General features: G+C 30.4%; 2 protein-coding genes and 1 long non-coding RNA gene across 9 annotated transcripts in view; 1 reads left to right on the top strand and 2 right to left on the bottom strand.

The window, feature by feature from the left end:
- LOC145974076 (orexin receptor type 2) overlaps positions 1-15,606 on the top strand; it is a 35,678-nt gene extending 20,072 nt beyond the window's left edge. For 4 of the 6 annotated variants that reach the window (XM_083103830.1, XM_083103829.1, XM_083103831.1 and 1 more), the window contains 5 exons: positions 6,406-6,553; positions 7,052-7,270; positions 8,111-8,270; positions 9,610-9,722; positions 14,747-15,606. In XM_083103830.1, coding sequence (XP_082959956.1) covers positions 6,406-6,553; positions 7,052-7,270; positions 8,111-8,270; positions 9,610-9,722; positions 14,747-14,973 — 867 coding nt within the window. In that variant the 3' untranslated portion in view covers positions 14,974-15,606. Of the gene's footprint in view, positions 1-6,405; positions 6,554-7,051; positions 7,271-8,110; positions 8,271-9,609; positions 9,723-10,834; positions 11,135-14,746 lie in introns of all 6 variants that reach the window. The other 2 variants (XR_014439621.1, XM_083103833.1) reach the window with 2 other exon arrangements.
- On the bottom strand, positions 10,379-13,027 carry LOC145974087 (uncharacterized). The gene is made up of 3 exons (XR_014439626.1): positions 12,628-13,027; positions 11,891-12,057; positions 10,379-11,162 (listed from the first exon to the last, which is right to left on the bottom strand). It is a non-coding gene; the product is annotated as an uncharacterized LOC145974087 (long non-coding RNA).
- On the bottom strand, positions 14,630-22,714 carry Btz (CASC3 exon junction complex subunit). Of its 2 annotated transcripts, XM_083103813.1 has the most exons (9): positions 22,428-22,714; positions 20,527-20,957; positions 19,869-20,001; positions 19,618-19,769; positions 19,104-19,513; positions 18,463-18,690; positions 18,236-18,268; positions 17,640-17,896; positions 14,630-17,555 (listed from the first exon to the last, which is right to left on the bottom strand). In XM_083103813.1, the coding sequence occupies exons 1-9, from the start codon at positions 22,524-22,526 to the stop codon at positions 16,947-16,949; spliced, it is 2,352 nt and encodes a 783-aa protein (XP_082959939.1). In that variant the 5' UTR covers positions 22,527-22,714; the 3' UTR covers positions 14,630-16,946. The 2 variants fall into 2 exon arrangements, with proteins under 2 accessions (XP_082959939.1, XP_082959940.1); XM_083103814.1 differs by lacking the exon at positions 18,236-18,268 and having other exon boundaries at positions 22,428-22,713.
- Positions 22,715-22,792: the final 78 nt, after the last annotated feature.

Below are 22,792 nucleotides of genomic sequence, written 5' to 3'. Positions count from 1 at the left end.
TTATATAAAACAATTTAATAACAAAAAATAATTTATTAAAATATAATTTTAATATTTTGGGAATTAAAAAGCTGAATTATGGCAGTAGTTCTTTCAAGAATATCTTGTATATATCACATAGTAGAAAACGGTATATGTCATTAATCAGTAATAAAAAAAGAAAAATAGTTATGAGAAATTCAACAAAACGGCAGATTTATCCAAGCAAGAAAATGATGAGTAAGAAGTATTCCCCGAGATATTATATATCATTGCGTTGACACGTAAAAGCGTACAAAATTGCAGCAATTTCATCTATATAAATAGTTTGATTAATCATCCGAATCGAAATAAAAGAGTTTGCCAATGAATGCGACATACATTGTAAAAAAAAGTATATCAAATTATATGAATAATAAGAGTAAAATTCTGCAATAAATAATAGAAATATTATACATTTTTCTCTTTTATATTGTTCATACAATTCTGTAATATTTTTTACAGAGCACATAATATATTATGTTGTCTAATACACAACTAAAATATTAATCAGAACATATTCGAATCATTAAAAATGAATTTTTATTAAACTTCAGACAAAAAAATGTGATTATAAAAAAATGCATTAAAATATTGATAGTTATTGAGTTACTAGCGATCGAAAATGAAATTGCCTTTTCGTGACTTAAGCTTTAATGATGCACGTTAATAAAGAATTTTATTTCTTTTATCTATTACCTAATTTCAAGTAAAATTTATTTTGTCAAATTTTTTATTCCCAATCGTAATTATAACAAGATATTTGATATTGAAAATTAAATGGATGAGAGGATAAACTTCCGAAAAGCCCATACCTCCGATTGGGTTGAAATTTTGCACAGACCTTCTCCTTAACGATATAAGAAAATGTACCAAGGGATTTTTGGCGTATCGGCACCGTTCCGCCCCCACCCCCTCCCAAAGTTAAAAAATGTTTTACCCTGTATCTCCGAAAATATCGATTTCAGAGAAAAAAGTTTCAAAGAAAAGTTCAAGCTCTTGAAAAGATCTACAAAAAAGGTTATATACATTTTTTTCGTAAGCTCATTATTTTGGCTATTATGTTTAAAAATAGTAATTTTGACCTATAGTGGGCTAGTCTTTTTTTTTTAACAAATCAAAATCAGTATGGTAAATATGCATAAAAGGTCAGACCTCGCCGATTTTATCGCCACTTCAATGTTATAGAGGAGGTTGTCCTGAGTAATTCCCCGCAAAAAATAAGTGGGGGACGGCATTAATTTAGAAGATATAACAAGTTAAAGTTTGACAATTTTAACGCTTCTTTTAGGCATTATAGATTATTATTAACAACATTATATATGTATATGAGGTTTGTTTACATCCTACTAATCTATTTAACATTTTCTATAGTACATGCGCAGACGTAGTGGGTTTCGCCCCCCTCCCCCAATCCATGTCTGAGATATGGAATACACACACATACACACACACACACGCGCGCGGCCTTCGGGCCCCTTCCCGCACCACCCCGCCGGTAGGCAAGGTGGACCTCGCTTTGCCACAATAGACACATGCTGTAAGTTGTAAAGCGAAGTCCACCTTACCTACCGGCGGGGTGGTGCGGCGGGGGGAGCCGAAGGCCCCTGCATGTGTACGTACGCGCGCGCGCACTATTTTCTAATTTAGTACCCAAAATAACGAGTTTACGAAAAAAATGTATATAACCTTTCTTGTAGATCTTTTCAAGAGCTTCAACTTCTATTGGAAACTTTTTTCTCTAAAATCGATACTTTCGAAGATACAGAGTAAAATACTTTTTACCTTTGAGGGGATGGAACGGTGCCGATGCGCCAAAAATCCCTTGGACGATTTTCTTATATCGTTGAGAAGAAGGTCTCTGCAAAATTTCAACCCAATCGGAGGTATGGGCTTTTCGGAAGTACACCCATATATTTTAATGATATATTATACGAATACATTTAGAGTTTAATCCATCTTTGAAAAACATGTAAAATATGCTTCTTGCAAGCATACAAGGACAATATTGTGCACTCAAGATCTATGAATATCACCACATCAAAGGATCTATCTAAGGACGTGTAATTATAGCTAAAGGACCAATAGTTCTATGTATTGGATCTATAACGAATGAAAGATCCTAAATTGACTTTAATGATCTGTAAATATCGAATAGTACAAAACAGAAGATACTGTTGTGAATTTAGTACTACTAATGTATACTAATTAAGGTCAAGGTGATCATTAGGACTGATACACTTCTTCCTACGCATTTTAGAAATGCGCATAAATGCTAAAAGAAATGTTAGAGTGAAATATGCAAGGATAATTGGATTCGCTATGGAAAAAGATTAAAAGCGTCATTTACTTTCGTTATTTACTTTCGTAATTGCGGATAATTTCTTTCTTCTTTACATCATTGAAAAAATTGAAAAAAATATGTACTTTTAATATGGAAGAAATATCGTAAATTTAAAAAAAGCATATACATTTAAAAATACTAAAAATTATACATCTAAAAATATTAAAAATACTAAATTATTTGATCATTAAATGTAAGAAATGCTATTTGTATTAAATCATCACATCGTCTAAGTGGAATTTGAAAAGAGAACAGCGGAAATTACCACGTGCAGAGTTTATTCATACCCCCTTAGAGCGGATATATTAATCCAGTCTTACAGTTTGAACGCACTTCGAATTACCACATTTCCTCGTTACGATAATTAGATCGACGAAAATGAATCGATGAGAAACAAGTTGCGTTCAACGTATGTTATTCGTTAAATTTTTTAAAATTGATTAATTCCTTTTGATGTTTTATCATAACACATATATTTCTTCCCTCAGACACAACCTAATATATATTTAAAAATTCTCTAACAAAATTATATTTACTGTTGAAGTTTATTATAGATTATATTTTTATTATATATTATATTTATATATAACAATTATAATGAAAATAAAAGTATAAATCGATATAAAACTAAGACGACAAGCAGATGAAAGATTCTTTTAGAAATTATTAAATATAAACACTTATTTTTCGGGACAAATTTTTTTCAATTTTTTTCATTTGATTAGATTATTTTCTTGTTGAAATACTTTGTGCGGATTATGTTCCATGTTAATTTCAAATTCGCTTTCGTAGGTTAAAAAAAGTAGTTAATAGTGTTGACGTCCTTACATGGATCGATAATTATCAGTCAGGTATAATCAACGCGATCTCATTTGCCAGGCGTATAATTACGCCTCCGCTTCGATTCGTATGCAACGTCATTTTTCTTTCGCGACATTTAAATTGTAGCTAAGTCGAAGTTCGTGCCGCACAATGACGGTAAACATCCGCGAATCGTTAAAACGAGAGCGAGAGATTTCTCGTAAAAAAAAAAGAAAAAAAAATGAGGAAGAGAGTAAAAAAATATGGCACAGTAAATGCATAAATTCGCGATGTACTGCGACATGCTACATCAAGAACGCGAACTCCGATGCGCCCGATGTGATATTTTACACGCAATATCTCCCGCGATACGATCAATCACGATGAATTTTTCAGAAAGATATTTTGACGTTTTCTGAAACATGCCGGTTCATTTCCTTTCTGGTTTAGAGTGTAATGAAAGAATTATGTCGCAGTTCGTTAATACGTGGCACACGACATGGACGAATCGCCGAGCGCTTTTCAAATTAGAGCAATCTCGATTTAAGCGAAAGCTATATTTCATACCTGTGAAAATGAGTTTCTTGATGTAGATTGATGTAGAATATTATTAAGAAAATAAGGAATCGATCGTTAAAATTACACAACTTCATGCAGCACCTGTATTGTATATTTATTTGTTATTTATTATATACAGGGTGTCCCAGGTATCTTCCGTCCAAAAAAAAAAGGCAGATTCTCTGGCGAATTTAAAAACGATTTTTCAGCGAAAATGTCGAGGGAGATAATTATTTTTTGCATATTCCCAATTTTTGTCATCATGTATCTTTCTAATTAAGCCTTAAATTAAAATTCTATTAAAGTAAACTCTACCTAAAATTAACTAAAGAATGTGACTTTATTAATATTTTATTCCCATAAGCCTTAGTTTGCGAAAAATCCTTTATTTTCAATCGTTTATAACTCGAAAACTATTAGTGCCGCGACATTTTCGCTGAGGAAAAATCGTTTTTAAATTGACCAGAGAATTTGCCTTTTTTTTTGGACGGAAGATACCTGGGACACCCTGTATAATAGAATTTGCAAACAATTTTATTTTAATTGCTTATAACGCAAGGACTTTTGACATTTTAATAAAGAAAAATAAATTCCACAAGTAATACATCTTTAAAAGCCAATCTTTATGCCAAGTAATACATCTTGAAAATTTTATAAAATGTGTTCTGTACATAATCAAATATTATTATGTATTTATTAAATTTCTTTTTAATTTGAACAATGAATTCTAATTGTATCGATCATACGGTTTTCAATTATATAATTAATCTTAATTAATTAATTTAAAGTTCCGGAAATTTTCCATTTTAAACAAAAGAGAGAGAAAAATTCGTTGACAATTTTTATAAATTCATTCAGATCAAAGAAATGTGACGTTATTGCGGAAAATATCACGTGTATACCACGCATGCTATTTTTGTTATCGAAAAAATTACGTGCGCTAGCGTGACGGATACAACATCCGCGAGTGCAAACGGCAAGTGATAACCGCGATTTAATTAAAACGTGCTACATTGCCATATATACATGTTGTAATGCGAACGTTGGCGAAATTGTTTCGTGTCAGATATGGGATTTAAAGAAAACGATATAGCTCATATTGCTATAATGCACGTACTAGTGGGATGAAAAATGTTATAGTTATTTAGTTATTTACTGTGCGTTTGTCTTTTACATTCGCAAATACTTACTCATGATTATCGATCAAGAAAATACCGGATGATATTACATTAATCATATCTAATAAGACACATATATACATACACATACACTCTCTCTCTCTCTCTCTCTCTCTCTCTCTCTCTCTAGCTTTCTCTTTCTCTTTTTCTCTTCCCTTCAATCATTTAATTGAAAAAAAATGTATATTTATATTTATCTATATTTTTTGTATTATACTATTTTTAAATGGTTTTAAAACAAAAAGATTTGGAAGAAATCGGATAAACTGCATTGGAGAAAAACGACATAGCCAGACAAACGAAATTGAATTTCAATAATGCACAATTCTCGACATAAAAAAAAGCTTATGTATATTGAATTCGAATTCAATAGAGGTGAACTCATGATGAACGTATGATTTATATTTTTTTTACTAACTTTGAATTCGCTTATTTTTGTGTTATCGCTGAATCTTTAATTTAAGATAATTACCGACATTAAAAAAATTCCGCGAAATTTCTCCACTAATTTCTTCAATCATTTATTATCCGTTTAAAAAGCAATCATTAATTTTATTTATGCAAGTAGTTCGTTGATATTATTTATTTTTTGAATTGTAAATTTTCTATTCTTAATGATTATTTCTTATGTTTCCAATTTGAAAAAATATTCCGATTTTAAATCTATAAGTAAGGTAAAGAACATAAAGAGTATAATGCAATTTGCAATTTTCAAACTAGTTTTAGTCAATCGATTCACTTGTGTTTGGCAATCACAAACGACAAAGCAGTAACAGCAACTAGAAACGATCTCTTTGATAAATCAATTGACAGTTTCAGACAGAGAGAGAGAAAGAGAGAGAAAGAGAAAGATAGAGAGAGAAAGAGAGAGAAAGAGAAAGATAGAGAGAGAAAGAGAGAGAGAGAGAGAGAGAGAGAGAGAGAGAGAGAGAGAGAGAGAGAGAAAGTTTCTCGTTGTTAAGCAGAAAGACGCAATGAGAAGATTAGAAACGTATTGCGACTTGCAAACCTGCGTATCTCATTAACCCTTTTCAGTCTTGTTTTCTTGCACCTCTATTCATTATTCATATTCTCTTTGAGGTACGTTGTTAAATTAAATTATAATATGTTAAATTAGACTTAAATGAAATATAAGAAAATATCCTTAACATCATTTAAATTCATTTATGTAATAAACAAAAATGAATAAATTATCCCAGAGAGATTTTAAATGCATCGCGTGGAAATTGGCGAGTTAGGAAATAGCGAGAAAATGCTGAAACATTTTGATAAAGAATTAAAAACGCGGCTAAATATCGATTTTTTTATTTAACTGTAATAATGTAATAATTAAAAATAGTATTCTTTTATATCTTTTTTTTTATCTTGGTTGTTAATAATATCTTCGTTGCAATTGATACTTTGTTTTAAATCTGGTTTTATGTTGAAATAAATATATAGATTTATATAAATATAGAATTGATAATAACAATAATAAATTTAACTACTCGATATTTATTGTTCCAGACAGTATCCGTGAGTGTCAGCATTCTGACGTTGACTTTCATATCGATCGACCGATGGTATGCCGTATGCTTCCCATTGAGATTCAAATCTACGACAGGCCGAGCGAAAACTGCTATCATAATAATTTGGCTGATAGCGCTGCTTTTTGGTAATTACTTATATACAAGTATTTCTATTGGATACAAGAAATTATTTTAATTACTTATTGATGAATATATTAGAATATGTTAAAAGTCATATTGTGTATTTTGTTATTTTTGACAGGGTACATCAAATAATGTCATTTCAAATAATTAATAATTATTTACTCTAAGTAATTAATAATTAGTCTGCCTACATGCAGAATATCTTAGATGGAAAATGGCAGATATGAAAAATGGGTTATTTTGCCTGTAAACTAGAATTTGCGTCAAACTTTTTATATCCAAATGACTCAAAATTCGTTATTGATCAAATATATTTCCGTGAGAAAAAAATTAATTGCAAATTATTATAGGAAATGCCGTGTTTACTTCGCGTCAATTCTAGGCTATCTAAACTTCCTAGACTATAGATATTCATTCGCATTAATTTTTTTCTAACAATATTTCTATTTGCAAATGAAGTGAAAATACAATTTTATCAATGTCACGTGTTTTTCGATCAGATATTCCAGAATTACTGGTGTTACACATTGTACCGTCAAGCAGCCGGGTGCAGACTATATTATTCACGCAGTGTGTTTGGTCGTGGAGTCAAGAAAGTCAAACTACCTTTACGATTGTCAAACTGATATTTCTGTACACCGTGCCATTACTCTTTATGAGCGTAGCATATTGGCAGATTGTACGTGTACTTTGGAAAAGCGATATTCCAGGACATAATCGTAAGTAAAAAGTTCTTATAATTATTCCTATTACTAATTGTCTAATCACTTGTAGATAATATAACACATTTTTTTTTAATTTATTGCAAATTATTTCTTTAAAAAGTTTCATATTTTTATTATATTGAAAACTCTTACCATAAAAATAAAGAAATGATTTATTTCGCTTATATTAAAGTAGTTTTTTTTAATTTTTTCAATCCCATTCGATGATATACGTTTCAAGAAATGTTTGTGTGGTGAGAATATAATTCTATTGAGAATATAAAATATTTTAATAAATAAAATTTGTTTTAATTGTGAAAAACATTGTGTAAAACATTGTGTAACCATTAGAATGTAAAATATTTTTTGACAATTCAAGAAAACGTCTGTACAAAAAAATTTGTATTTTCGAAGAAATAATGCAATAATAAATATTTGCGCGAGCTGCTCGAATATATGTATAAACATTTATATAACATTCAATTTAAAAAATTGTAACATAAGCTCTCATTTTGTTTTTTTTAAAGATAATATGTCACCCACCAATATATAATTTGTTTGAATTCCGATAGTAAAAAAATATATAGAGACATTGTTTTAAAAATAAACAGAGTTTATAAATTTTAATATTAGAATTAAAAATGATACAATACATTCTATTCTGTTTCTAATCTGTTAAAATTTTTACTAAACTTTGCCAAAATTTTAAATAGATATAATTCGAATAGATATTTTTTATTGAGACTAGAAATAGATTTCAGAGAAGAAATAATTTTTCAAACATATTTTATTCCAAATTATTTAAAATATATAATGATTGATTAACTGATTATCAATTTTTATTAAATTCTACAGTATCTACTAGAATCTGTCATTCCACTGAAATCCCACTATCCAGGAGTGGAAATCCAGAGGGACAATTAAGGTCTCGACGGAAGGCGGCAAAGATGTTAGTTGCCGTAGTTATTACATTTGCAATATGTTTCTTCCCAGTGCATTTGCTCTCCATTTTAAGGTATATTTCGCGATTTTGCGTATTTTCTCGTTTATTATAATAATGCATGATTAACACATTGTATTGAATTTCATTAATGCATATCTTATGTAGACGTTATATTGAAATGTTTATTAATGCAAAATGTCGACGCTATTTAATATTAAAATTCATGTCAACCAATAAAGCAGAACTTTCATTATACGTCAAAATTATTTTAACATATAATACAACAATGAGTTTTAAGCGCAATATACGTTATCAATATTATTAAATTTGATAAAATAATATCAAATTAAGAATGAGATAAAGAAAATATATATTATTAAATAGAAAATTTTAAATCAGAAGATAATCACAATCACTAGTCTTGTAAAATTTTAAAAATGTTTCATTTCAAATTCTACACTGATTGTAAATCTTGTAAATAAAAATAGTACATTTAAAAAGAAATCGCAAACACGAAATGTATGTATAGTGACAACCAAGAATTTATATTTCCAATTTCTCAAAAACATGCAATTGCTTCAGACTAAATTTCCAATATGATGTAAATTCCTTTTTTATTCGTACTATATTCATTATTCTCTTTACTTTTATCATTGATAATTTATATACAAAGTCTCCCAGATATGACTATTTTTTATTTATGAATGTTTTTTCAGTTTAAAGTCTATTTTATAGAAAGATTTTATCATTTATCGTATTCAAATCTTTTCAATCTTCAATATTACATATCTTTATATAATTTTTGATATACACAGATATATTAAAATAAAGTTTATTAAAAAAATAAGCTGAATTCACAAAAATTTAACTTTTTATTATTAATTTCGTTTATAATTTAAATATAATCGCTCAGCTACTTTTTATTAAGAAAATATCGATTTTTATATTAATTAATAAACTGTCATTAAACCTTTTATTTAAATATATAAAAGATAACTTGCTAAGGGTGAGTTTCACCATCTCCGGTTAATAATAATCGGCCGATTAATTCACTCTCTATCTTTCTCTAAAGGCATAGTTAGAAGGAGACAAAGAGTGAGTTAATCGGCCGATTATTATTAACCGGAGATGGTGAAACTCACCCTAAGTCTAACACTTTCTATGTAAGAAAAGGTGAAGAACAAAGATAAGATAAATTATTTTTATTTTTATAAGAGATGGGAAAAATCAGAAATAAAAAAATTAAATGAGAATTTAGACATATTGTTAATTTAAAAATTAACAAATTTTTTAACAATATATACGACAGTGTTTAACGAGAATAAACATTCTTTGATCGACTTATTCTTCATATAATAATTTATATTATATTTATATCATATGTGACATATTATAATTTTTATTGTTTTAGATGTACTATGGCATTACCGTCAAATCAATGGACGATCGCCCTTAGTCTAATCGCTCATTGGCTATGCTATTTTAACAGTGCGGTAAATCCTGTCATTTACAACTTTATGAGCGGTAAGATCTGGCAAACACGACATTTTTAATGCATGGTTTGAAATTAATCTCAAACATCGATAAAGAAAATTGACTCCATTTTCGGCAAATTTATTCCGAGATATATCCTATATGGAGTACATAAATATATGGTAATATTTCCCGGTATATTACCCAAGATTACCGAACGTATGGAGTGACTTATATTAAAATGCATGACGCGTCAGACGTAGGCAATGCTCGCACGAACCATTGTGTCGGCTGCTGCTTTTTCGTCATGTAATACAGGTCTATTTTTCACGAAATTAGCTCTCCCGGCAGAGGTTGTCAAAAATCTCAATTTATTTTCCCCTTCGTAAAAAGATCGCGATGCTTCTCTAGACAAACTCGCGCGATTATATACGTCACGAACGAAATAAGTAAGTTTTCTAGAAGTCCTCTGCTAAACATGTAAACTATACAATTTAATTAAGATTTTACTAATCATAATTGAAAGAATTTTTTGTCTATCATCTTTTACTTAAGAAAACGCGAGAAGAGGGATGGAAAAAGACATGAATGTTTCCATGAATTCCTTCATCAAAAATATTATTTTTTTTTAAATATATTATAAATAATCAGATGTTTATTCATAAATAATAGAAAAGAATTATAATTCTGAAAATTATTAAGTCTGATAAACTACTTCCAATTTCGAAGATTAGCGATTTATATAAATTTAATCCTTGTTTCGAATATCCACAAAGATTATAAGATTTAACTCTCAATTTATACACTACGCGGGCGGATCCATTAAATCTGTATATATTTACGCGAGAATATATATGCTTGATTAAAACAATAAATGCTTGAGATTTCACAGTATATTTCATTTTATACATACATACGTACATATAATGCCGTTAAGTTTTATTACAAATTTGGGAATTGCATTAGAGATTAAGGAATAACAGAAACGGAGAGAGCATATTATACGAGCGAAAGCGGATATAGATTTAATGGATCTCAGACGGCGTTTTACGAAGATTAAGACGGAACCGGAGATTAAATAAGGTCACATATGCATATATGTCGACCACTAATGAGCTCGCCAAATCGAGCCACGCGGAATTATTCGGTGCTCTACTTTGCAGGTAAGTTCCGGCAAGAGTTCCGTTGTAGTTTTCGAAAGTGCGGCTCGTCGAGCAAACGGATGATTACGTTGCCGGCCGCCCATCGGCATCTGCTATCGTGCAATGATGAATATACGAGGAGATGCCATACGAGCTTGCGAGACCGACCATTTTGACACACGGCAAAACGAATAACGAAATCGACGAAAATACATCTTGACGCACCTGTACAAACGAGCGTCGAGGCCGAGACCGCATTCGACATCGGAATGAGAACGGACTAGCATATCGATATTCTTTAAATCGATCGTGTGCTTTAGGGTGAGCTATAGTTACTGTCCCTCCTCATCTATTACGTTAGATACGAATGAAATATTATTGAAGATTCTATTAAAAAATTTATTTAAGTTAATAAGCGCAAATTAAAGAATCTTGACATGTGAGATAGTAAAAATTGTCCAGAGTTAGTTATACAAGGTACAAATTTATTAATGTATCATATTAATTAGAATAATCGTGAAATATTATTTTATAGGATATCATTCTCAAATATGAACCCAGCAAACACCAAGTATAGTTATATAATTATTAGTTATATAATTATTAACAGTTATATAATTATTAGTTATAACCAGTTATATTATTGAGTGGGAAATTAGAACTAATAATTAGAACTAATAATTATTAGTTATAACTTTCCACTCAACAATATAACTATTACACAATACTTGTACTTGTAACAGTTATATTATTGAGTGAGAAATTATAACTAACAATTATATAATTGTTACTTGCTATTGTTGTTTGCTGGGAAGTTATAAGAATACAAAGTTTAAGCATGCACACTGCATGTAATGTCACCGTCATATCAACATATCAAATATTTTTACATAGGTTTTAAATGTCGATGACGATTCGGTTAGTATATTGTTATGTATATATTCCATCTGAAACCTACATAAAAATACTTTAAGTTACATTGATGTAATGGTGACATTATCTACAGTTGCACCCAATTTTATATTATTTATTGGCGAATTTAATTATAGAATATTGATATATCTGACATGTGAATACCTGACAAACATCTGATATGTGAACACCTACGATGATCGTGCATCAATTTCATTTTCGCTGCACTTGAATAAGAAAATAACGACTATGCGAAAATAACGACTTGCTGGACTATGCGAAGAAGATTGTTTCCGCTTGATTCCGGGCAGACAAAAGCGAAATCGTCAATGCTGAAATTACGATGGGTGCTTTCCATTTAGCGACACAAGTCGACACAAGCATCATTCTATCTTTTTTCAGTGAATAACACAAACAAAGATAGAATGACACTTGTGTCGATTTGTGTCGCTAAATGGAAAGCACCCAATATCTTGCAGCAACATGATATTCATTACGTTTCGAGATAACATCTAATATTTTACGAGAAATGCTCACGAATTCTTTGCGAGCGCAAGAGCCAATCTGCTTTTAAACAATAAAAACAATCGAGAATACAAAATATAATTGATATGAATACAATTTTACGATTCGAAATCTATTTGAAAATTGCGATATCGCTTATCTATAATAATGTTCGCAATTGCCAGCTTTATTTTTTAACTACATTTCTTTGCATTTATAAAAGTATTGGTACATATCTAATCTTTAGAAGAGAAAGAACAAAGAGAATAAATACAGGAAATGCAACTGAAACGAACAGAACTGCTATTTAATATTAGAAATAATTAACAGGAATATAAATTATATGTATATTGCAAGTAAATTTAATAAATAATAGAACTAATTATAGGACAGCATACCTGATGATGATCGGTCATCAATCGCACTTTTGAACAAAAATATGAGGATGATTTCAATCGGATACAAACGCCGATAGTAAATATAATATCATATACAGCGGTTATACACGACGTGAACTTTAAAACGAATACTTTGTAAGATATTTGCGATAATTTCTCGCGCGCGAAATCCGCTTTTTAAATAATAAGAATCGCGAAAAATACGGATTCGTTGACGATGCCTTCCGCAACTCACGGCGATACGAAATTTCGATACGAGAATCGCAATATCGCTTGCATCGATAGCATAGGAACAATCGATAGCCACCTATAGTTGCATTTCCTGCATTCACGTAAAATTTCCCCTAGAAGCGAAAATGGCGAAACTTTTTACTCACTTTTTTACCGCTAGGGGAAAATTACTGATCTCGTCGCACAATAAACGACTATGCACAGAGAGAAGCCTGAGAGCGGCCATGCCCCTGATTTAGGTGGAATCCGTATTTGAAGCGCCTCTATGTCCACAAAACATTGAACTACATAGCCATGTCCATGAAACTTTTCAAAGGGTAACATGCTATGTCTACGATTTGTGGTTCTGTTCCGTGCTATATACACAAAGTGCCGGCAATATGACTGCAAAAATATATGAATGCAAGACAAGTTATGTATACATCTTTAATGTAAATAAGTTTTGTGGTCTCTCTCTCTCTCTCTCTCTCTATATATATATATATATATATATATATATATATATATATATGGAAAAAGAGAGACCACAAAACTTATTTACATTAAAGATGTATACATAACTTGTCTTGCATTCATATATTTTTGCAGTCATATTGCCGGCACTTTGTGTATATAGCACGGAACAGAATCACAAATCGTGGACATAGCATGTTACCTTTTGAAAAGTTTCATGGACATGGCTATGTAGTTCAATGTCCACGTTTTGTGGACATAAAGGCGCTTCAAATACGGGTTCCACCTAAATCAGGGGCATGGCCGCTCTCAGGGTTCTCTCTGCTATGCATACCTAGCCTTTGGAAAAAAATGCAAAAAAAATGATATGAACAGATATAAATTGTTTCAGACGAAATGCGATAAATAAAACTAATTATAAAACAGCATACCTGACGATCATCAGTCGATTGCACTTTATATGCACTTTAATTAGAATGATCTCGGTTGATTCTCCTACAAAGACGCAAATAGCCGATACTCAGATCACGATATTAACGTATAATAGTGGCTGTACACTACATTTACGTCTTCACTTATCTTTATTATATTTTATAAGGCAGTTCCGATTTTCTCATCCGCGAAATTCACTTTAAATAGCAACGATTGCGAAAAAATACGGGGCAATTCGAACGCGAATTTGCAACACTTTGACGACGCTTAGCTTCCATAGCTGTGTGATTTGAAATCTTCGAGAACGATTCTCGAAGTATCTGAACGATGGACCAATCACAGCCAGCTTCGAGAGCGAACCAATCGCAGTTAGCCATTTAACGTAGGAGCGAAATTCAAATTTTAATAATATCGAAAACTCGAAATTTGCTTATTTCCCAGTACTTATCAATTTTATTAGAATATAAATTGCATAAGATACTTCGAACATTCGACGAAATATTTCGCAAACAATGCAAAGTTAAATAGTCTAGTCTTCGAAGTTAGGAGTTAGCTTTAAAAGCTCTTTGAATTTTTCTATCCCTTCTTCTATCTGTTTTAATTTTTCTGATGGAATCAATTAAATTATATCTTTAACAAAACATCGGAACCTTAAACAATATATACAAGTCTGAAAAAATCTATGTTATCTGTGAGAATCTCAAACTCTTCCTCGTTTTCCTTTTTTACATGTTTTATCTTATAATTTTGTATTTTCTATTACTTGTGTAGTTTTCTATGTTAGAAAAAACTCAGGATACTTATTTAGCATTAAATATGAATCAATATTTAAAGTGGAAAATTACAGACTTATTCTAGTCTTGCTTTTGAATATACAAGCTTCATATAATTATTATATTTCGAGTCTTTTATTGCACTTTATGCTACGTATAGCAATAAATACTCGTTTCGTATAACGTTGGATATATAAAGATTACACAATGTGTGTATACGTTTGTTGCAGGAAAATTTCGCAAGGAGTTCAAACGTAATTTTCGATGCTCCCACAACAATAGAACCTTCGTCCATAAACGTAGATACGTCAAGGGCAACTCGGATCCTCTTAAACAGAAATCTCGAACATACACAAGATCACATACGATGTCCAATAATAATAATGTTCAACAAAGTACCGAGGTAATACCTCTTAATGTTATAATCAATATACCGCAGAGTGAGAAACAGGAATAAATCTCATTTCTGTTTCTGCATTTCGTATCCCAGAATACACCATGTCCTTTTCAATATAAATCTTGGATGATTTAAAATCGATACAAATTTCAATGGAGAAAAAAATGAACATTTTTAATATTAAAAATTAGAAAAAAATAAATTCAGCGATTCTTTTTGTCTCATTTATTTTAAAAAAAGAATCTCTAAATCTGTCAAAAAAATAACACTATGATTAAAAGAACATTTGGTGGTTTTGGGATACTTTGTACAACGATAAAGTATGGTTCCCTAAAATTAATAGCCTAGTATTCTTAAATGAAATCAAATTGTTCCTATGTACTAGTTATATAGTTAAGTACATCTCTCGTTCAAAAATGGCTTTCTTTAATATAATTTTGCTGAATTAAAATTACATATATTGAATTGATATGTAAATAGACAATTACATGAATCTGCAGTATCGTTGAATTCACTGCTTTAAACATTCTACTTTATTATACTGTAGATATAAATGTAAACGACAATATGCGTCACAACTGGAAAGTGCAGATTTGAACGTATAATAAAATTTAAACAAACAAACTATATTATAATGTAAGTATAAAGTGTTATATTCTATCTATTCAATATAGTTTAAAGCATTCAATGTTCCGTTTTGTGTGTTACATGTAATATTTATTTTCTATGATACATTTGGATATATCAGAATATATCTACAAAGTTTAATAAAGTGTATGTAATCCTATTTTAAAGTTATTATAAAGTTTTTCATATATATAGTATTTTAATAATTTTATTTTATAAACTGTACAATATAGAGTGAATTTTTAGTGATTCATCTTCATTTACAGTTTACTGCGCAAAAAAAGTACCATTTTTTATTATATATAAATTTCTTATTGAAAATTTTATATTTATAGAAATTATTTATAGAATTTTGTTTCTTAAGATTTTGTACAACTTTTTCCTAAGTATAATTGTAAATTAAAAAGAAAATAAATCAATTATATCATCTTTCTTAGTGCACTTTCACTGCTTTTAAAATGTGTAAAAGTTTAATTATTTATTTCTTCATCATTTTATTTCATTGATTAAGCTTAAGCTCTCTATTATATTCAATATTTTCAGACATTAGATTCTTAGCTTAAATATCATAAAAAAGAAAATTTATATATTATTTGTGACAATAGCCAATTTGTAAAACTCAAAATGTATGTAAATAAAATATTACATAGAAAGAATCGTTATAATATGAAGAAAAAAAAATAAGTACATCTACTCTTTTCAACACACACACTGTTTTCTTTGCACATTTAAAATAAATATTTCTTCAGCTTTTCGTTCCTCAAAAAAAGAAAAAAAGGGAGAAAAAAATAGTGCAGAAACATGTAAAGAAGACAGAGGCGAAAAGAACAGATATATCTGTTAAATTAAATATTGGTATTATCCCCTGATTGCGTACAAAATATTATTTTTTCACATGTACAAAGAGATGCACAATTTACATGTTGTTCAATGAAATGTATTTCATTAATATTATAACTACAAACATTTTTGCACTGTAGGTAGTCATAACATTGAAAAAGTATATATATGTATATGTATAGAATTATATCAGTTATTTATATATATATATATATATATATATATATATATATATATCATGTCACAGTCACATGGCCCACGCAGCTGCCGAGTATATTACATGATAATGTCTTTCGCTAAATAATGGCCAGGCATATAGATAGACTTTGTATATGAAAAGATCATTATTATTTTATATACCAAGCAATAACGTTAGCATTATGAGGCTGCTATCTGGATATTATTAATACAAATACGGATTATTGTATCCATAAGTTAATAAGAAGCAACGTTCCCTAATCGCATTGTGAATAGTTTGCAAAACGACATCAACCTATCCAACTTGCGACAAGTCGAAGGAACACGATCGCTGTGTGCAAAGCGCAAATAATAATTATTACCTCTTTTTAGGCTGCAGCTTTTTCCACAATAGTACTCTCAGGAATCGTAGATTCAATATTACCTAATTCGCGTTCAGTCTCAACGACAGTCAATGTCGTTGGACTGTCTACAATCGTATTTTTTTCATTAGAAGTTGTTTCCAACAGTTCTTGAACACTGACGCTATCTTCTAAATTATCCTTTTGAACAAGTGCGTCAACAATAATATGATTATCGACGTTGGTATTTATTTCTATCTTTTCGTCCGCATCATTCACTGTTCTGACCATGTCCGAAACTTGATTCTTTTGGGACTCTTGATCCGGTGTGTATGACTGCTCGATTTGTGCACTGTCGAATTGTCCTGGCATTGGTTTGTCATCACTTTCCACTGCGTTACCACTCTTGACTTCTTGTTGTTCGATCTGTTGTGTATTACTCGATTGATTATTCTGATACTGCTGAGTGCTTCTACCTCTTCCTCTGCCACTTTGTTGATTATCAGGCGGTGGAAGAATGGGTATTGCCGCTTTCGGTCGCCGCATAAGAGCCGCTTGTTGCTGTTGCTGCGCAGGACTGTAATAAGTACACCCTTGTGGTTGGAACAATTCTTGTGGTGGCGGTGGTCCTTGAGGCTATAAGCATACAAAGTGCATTATGTTCCCTTTTTTTTTGCAAATTGTTTATTTCTTATGTTTAAATAAATGTATTGTTCTCACCTGCACTGAAGGATTATATCCCTGATAACCTTGAAAGTTTGGTGAAAATGTCGGTCCGTTTGGACCAGGAACATAATTAATTATACTAGGAGGCGCCGTTTGAGGAGGTATGAATTGTGGTGGTGGCACTAAAAATGCCGGCGGCGCATAACTAGCAGGTTGTCCACCAGGAGGTAAAGAAATAACAGGTTGCCCTGCCATGGGTGCTGTGGCTGGAGTAACTGGAGAAGATTGTTCAAAATGACCTTGCGTGTAACCTGAAAACATTGAAAAATTAGCTGAATTAGATGAAACATTTTATACAATGAATAAAATGATATCTTTAATTAATCAAACAATTCGTACATAATGAGAATTCTATATATCAAAAAATTATCTGAAAATTTTGTGTGTACATGCTATTACCAATATTAAAAAATTGTAAATATGAGTTAATTATAATTTCCATTTATGTATCCTTTTCTCATAAATTGAAGTTTTTAAGTTGATTTTATAATTTATATTTAAAAAAAAGTAATATTAAAAGTTTTAGAGAGATGAAAATATTTATTTGGAAATAATAGAATAACTTTTGTACATGTACTTTTTTCTCTTACCTTGAGATTCTAAAACAGCTCTTGAATTTCCAGCTAGGTATGCAAAAGAGGTATGTTCATAATGTGTTTATTAATTAAATATATGCTTGTATTAAATATATATAAAATAAGAAAAAGAAAAAATATATATATAATATATAAAATATGAATCGATTTAATAAATCTAAGTGTAAATTAAAAAGATATATCAGTATGTATCGTTAAGATATATCAGTATGTATTATTACCTTGAGGTGGAAAATACCCATGTTGAGCATGTTGAGATGGATAATTCTGTTGCGCGGAAGTTTCTGAAATAGTAGGTCGTTGACGAAGACTGGAATATCGTTTAGGTCTGCTTCCAGAACTATCTTGTTGCTGTTGTATTGTTTGTTGTTGATGCGACGATTGTTGCTGTTGCATTCTAGGTGGTACTGTATTTGATCTATGTTGATTGGAGGATGCAAAAAAGCCTTCTACACAAATTAGAAGAGATAAAGATAAAAATTAACCTAAAGATAACACTATAATTTTTAGTTGAAAATTTATCTAAAAATATTAATATATTTTTGTTGAGGGTAGAAAAAAAGCAATTTTTTAATACACTTTAATTGTTAAATATTTTTAGAATAAGATATTAAAAGAAACATACCAAAGAAGAATATATAATTAGGAATATATATAATTAATAATTAATTTATAAGATATATAATTTAAAAAATATTAGTAACACCACATATTTTTAATTAATTGATAAAAAATTATTAATTTTATAAAGTTAGGTTTTTTTAGCTTAAAATATTTATTCATTATTCTGCTAATCATAAAAACTACTCAACAAATATGCTTTTTACATTTCTTAATCCTCTTTTAAAAACGTTAAACTTACTGTTATGTCGTACAGGCTGGTGATATTGACCATCATTAATATTGACTTGTTTCATATCATGAGCAAGCTGGTGCTCATCATTATGCTGCGCGGTATTATTCCGTCTATTCTCGATTGTAACCGAACCAGGGCCACGTCCCTTTGATTTATTCTCAACTATTCTGTTAGTGACCATGTTGTTATTAGCATTGGGCTTGAAACCTCTTCCACGCGTCCTACTCGCGGTCAAGCTTACAGACTCTTGAGGATTCCTCTTGCTATTCTCCCTTGGTGATGTTTTGGTATTAGTTAATTTTTCTGCATCACCACCAGATCCTGCATTTCCATTCGTATTTTGATTTTGAACTGTATGTTTGCCATCTTTTTTCCAAGATGAATTGGTAGTTTCATCTGGTGTCTTACTTTCATTTCTGTAACAATTTTTAATACAAAATTTCATTAATAAAATATTTGCTTTGTAAATATAATATAGAAAAACTACAATATATATACACATACACACATATATACATACATGGATGTATTAGAGACAGTAGTAGACTTAGTTTTTGTGTTATCCTGCTGAGATTGAAGTGGTGGAAAATTTTGCGTTTTATTCTGTGTTTTGTTCTTGCTACTATACCAAGCTGACGATATTACAGGCTCCTCTACTTTACTCGAGGCATTCTGTATTAATTTAAAAAAAAAAGAAAGATAATATTTAGTAGACTTATAATGTAATGAATTTTATAATAAGTAACATCATATATATTTCGTTATACTTACTTTATTATTACCAAGAGCAGGAAAATCTTCACTATTTTTATGGAAGCGTCTGTTGTTTCCTCTACCAGGAGTAGTAGTTTTTCCATAAGCATCTTCATCTTCCCAATTTCTTGTGTATTTATTAGGCCCACGACTAAAAATATATATAGTTAGTAATTTATAACATAATAAAATTACTATTAATATATGTAGAAAGATATAATATATATTGTTGCGGATCATAATCAATATTTATATTGAAGCACGTGACGCAACTATTCGACACTTGCAAAGTAAAAACACTTTATTAAAAAGTAACAAGAACTTTAATAATACACAACACAACACATTACAACAATTAGAAGACACATAATTAAAATGCACGAATAGTCGGAGCTATCGTCCGAACGGTTTGACAGTTCACTTTTAAACAACTTTTGACAGGTTAGGGATTAAGTTTGATTTAACACCTTGATCTGACACACTGAGTTCAGGGATATAACAATACTAAAGCCCCTTGCACAATGCTAGGCAACAGGCAATAGAAATAGGGAATAGAAACTATTCACCAATAAATACGCGGAATAGAAAATATTCGCCAATAAGAGCAGAGAATAGATACTATTTCTGTTCTTATTGCCTGTTGCTTAGCATTGTGCAACGGGCTTAATAAACTCACCCATATCTTCTTCTCCTTCTAGCTCTAGGTGGCCCTTCTTCATTTCTAATATCATAACCATATGTTGCTATCAATTCTTCGGGTCTTTTTGGAGCTTGTTCTTCATCATTATATCGATCGTGGTCCCACCTATCTTCCTTATCTTTCCATACTTTCTTATCCTTAACTTCTTTTGTATTCGTTTGTGTTTCTGCATTATTATCGGTTACTTCATCAGTTGTACGATCATCGTGCTCGTAAAACGTTCCTCGTTTTGGAATATATTGTGGATTACGTCTGTCCTCGTCGTCGTCCAATTTCTTTTGCGGTTTCTCTTCTTCTTGACCATCCCCGCTTTCACGTTGTTCACCACCTTCCTGCGATTCGGCATCCGAATCACTTTCATAAATATCACATTCTGAATCTTGATGTCCATCAGTCTGTTCACTACTCTGTAGAAAAGTCAATGTAATAATAGTCAGTACATTAGTCAATATCAGTATTCAAATATAAAATAATAGTTCGAATTAATTGTTACAAAAGTTTTGTAAAAATTAAATTAATTTTAATTAAAATATTCAACATCAAAAAGTTTCAAAAATAGGAGTTTCATAAAAATCTTAATAATAATTTTACAAAGATAATTAATAGATTGCATTGAATTGACTTTTATCATATTTAATATTAAACTTTTATCATTTATTATTAATCATAAATATCACAAATTTAATATATTTTCTTGTTTGTGTATGTGCTTTTATATAATAAATATTCTTGTCAATATGTTGATTAATCTTACTAATAGAATATATTTATTTTTAGTCTTTTATTTGCTCAGTACCGTGATCCAAAAAAAAGCAGAAAAAGCATTCTTTTAGACTTACTGAACAGCTAATTAAAAGTAAAATGATAAAATATCATCTGCTACCATTTCAAGTATGTTGTTTTACAAAAATTGATGTGTATTAAAATATTAAAAAATGTTTATGTTTTTATAACTAGCCTACACAATCTATCTGGGCAATAATAACTTTTTGGCAAATTAAAATTTTGAAAATTAAAAATTTGACTGCAAGATTCTTCTATCCTGATTTTAGTACGCAATGATAAACATTCTAGTAACTAAGTTTAAAGATAAATATTATTAAAACAAAAGTTTGGTTGTGGAAAACTAGCTAAAAAACAAACTTTATAGTATCAAAGAGCTTGTTATAAAGAAATCTCAAATTTGCATACAATTTTCTAATTATATTTAGAATTCATTATAACTTTCTAATTATATTTAGAAAGTTTCTTATACAACAATAATGAAAACAATTATTATTCCTTTTAATTGTACTTTTAATACATGATGATTAATATAAATTATATGCAAAATATAGTCAAGAAGTATAACATGTATGCTACAAAGCAAAGATAACACTCGATTAAACTACATTCAACAAGAAGCAAGAAATACTTGTTTTGCTAATGATACATTGATACATTGATAAAGAGTTGATAAACAAAAATTTTCAAGACTTTCAAGTAGATTTAAAAATTTAACACGTATCAACTAATACATTACAAGACCGCGACATAATGCGTGTCCGATAGAAAAGGATAATTCTTAAAATCATCGGTCGATAAATCAACGAAGGAACGAGCTTTTGTAAAAGTATCTCTGACACAACAAAAATTCCGATAATAAAATTTACAATATTGCCGATCGCAACTCACGAGGCTTAATTTCGGGACCTGCTCTCGATTAGGGATTCGCGCGATAAGCTCTCGTCTCTCTCGTTTCGCATGGAACGATAAAATTCGAATTGCGTGAAAAACGCTGTTCGATACGCGAGAAACGCGTGTGCTCTTCTTCAAGGGATTCTTCGCAGCGAGATGAGATTTTTCCCGGAGGAAGAAAGTTCTCGGCGAATAATTACCTGGGTCTCCTTTGTCGCGTTCAGCTCCTCGTAAGAGTCCGAGAGATCGTCGGAGCCGCACGATTGATTGGATTTTCGACGTCGTCGTGTGTCCGACATGTTTTACTCGGGTCGACGGATAAAAATCACGATGTTTCTGTGCACTTTTGCAGTGCTAGCCGTGAAAATTAACAGACGTGAAAACCGATCGCTGCAGGATACCTTGCGTCAAGCCGAGTCTCGTCTCTCGTCACGAATTAATGACCGAAAAACCGAAAATCCACAAGAGTGGCGATTTGATATTCGATTCTGAATCGGCTTCGCAGCGACATCTCGCGGTGAAAGCGCCAAGTTCTGTCACGTCTAAAAAAAAATGTCCGTATTCT

Source organism: Camponotus vicinus, unplaced genomic scaffold (assembly GCF_025532165.1).
Source record: "Camponotus vicinus isolate PSW18456_S1 unplaced genomic scaffold, iyCamVici1.0 SCAF_7, whole genome shotgun sequence".
In the NCBI taxonomy this organism is placed as follows: Eukaryota; Metazoa; Arthropoda; class Insecta; order Hymenoptera; family Formicidae; genus Camponotus; species Camponotus vicinus.
Note: the sequence above shows the minus strand (reverse complement) of the source record. Positions and strands in the feature narration are given on the sequence as shown.

Bases quoted from the DNA above. Each gene is read 5' to 3' on its own strand.
- Btz (XM_083103813.1), bottom strand. From the start codon at position 22,526: ATGTCGGACACACGACGACGTCGAAAATCCAATCAATCGTGCGGCTCC. The intron at 19,770-19,868 runs GTAAGTATAACG...AAATTAATACAG, and splicing joins CTGCTCTTGGTAATAATAAA to AATGCCTCGAGTAAAGTAGA. The intron at 18,269-18,462 runs GTAATAATACAT...TTGCATACCTAG, and splicing joins TGGGTATTTTCCACCTCAAG to CTGGAAATTCAAGAGCTGTT.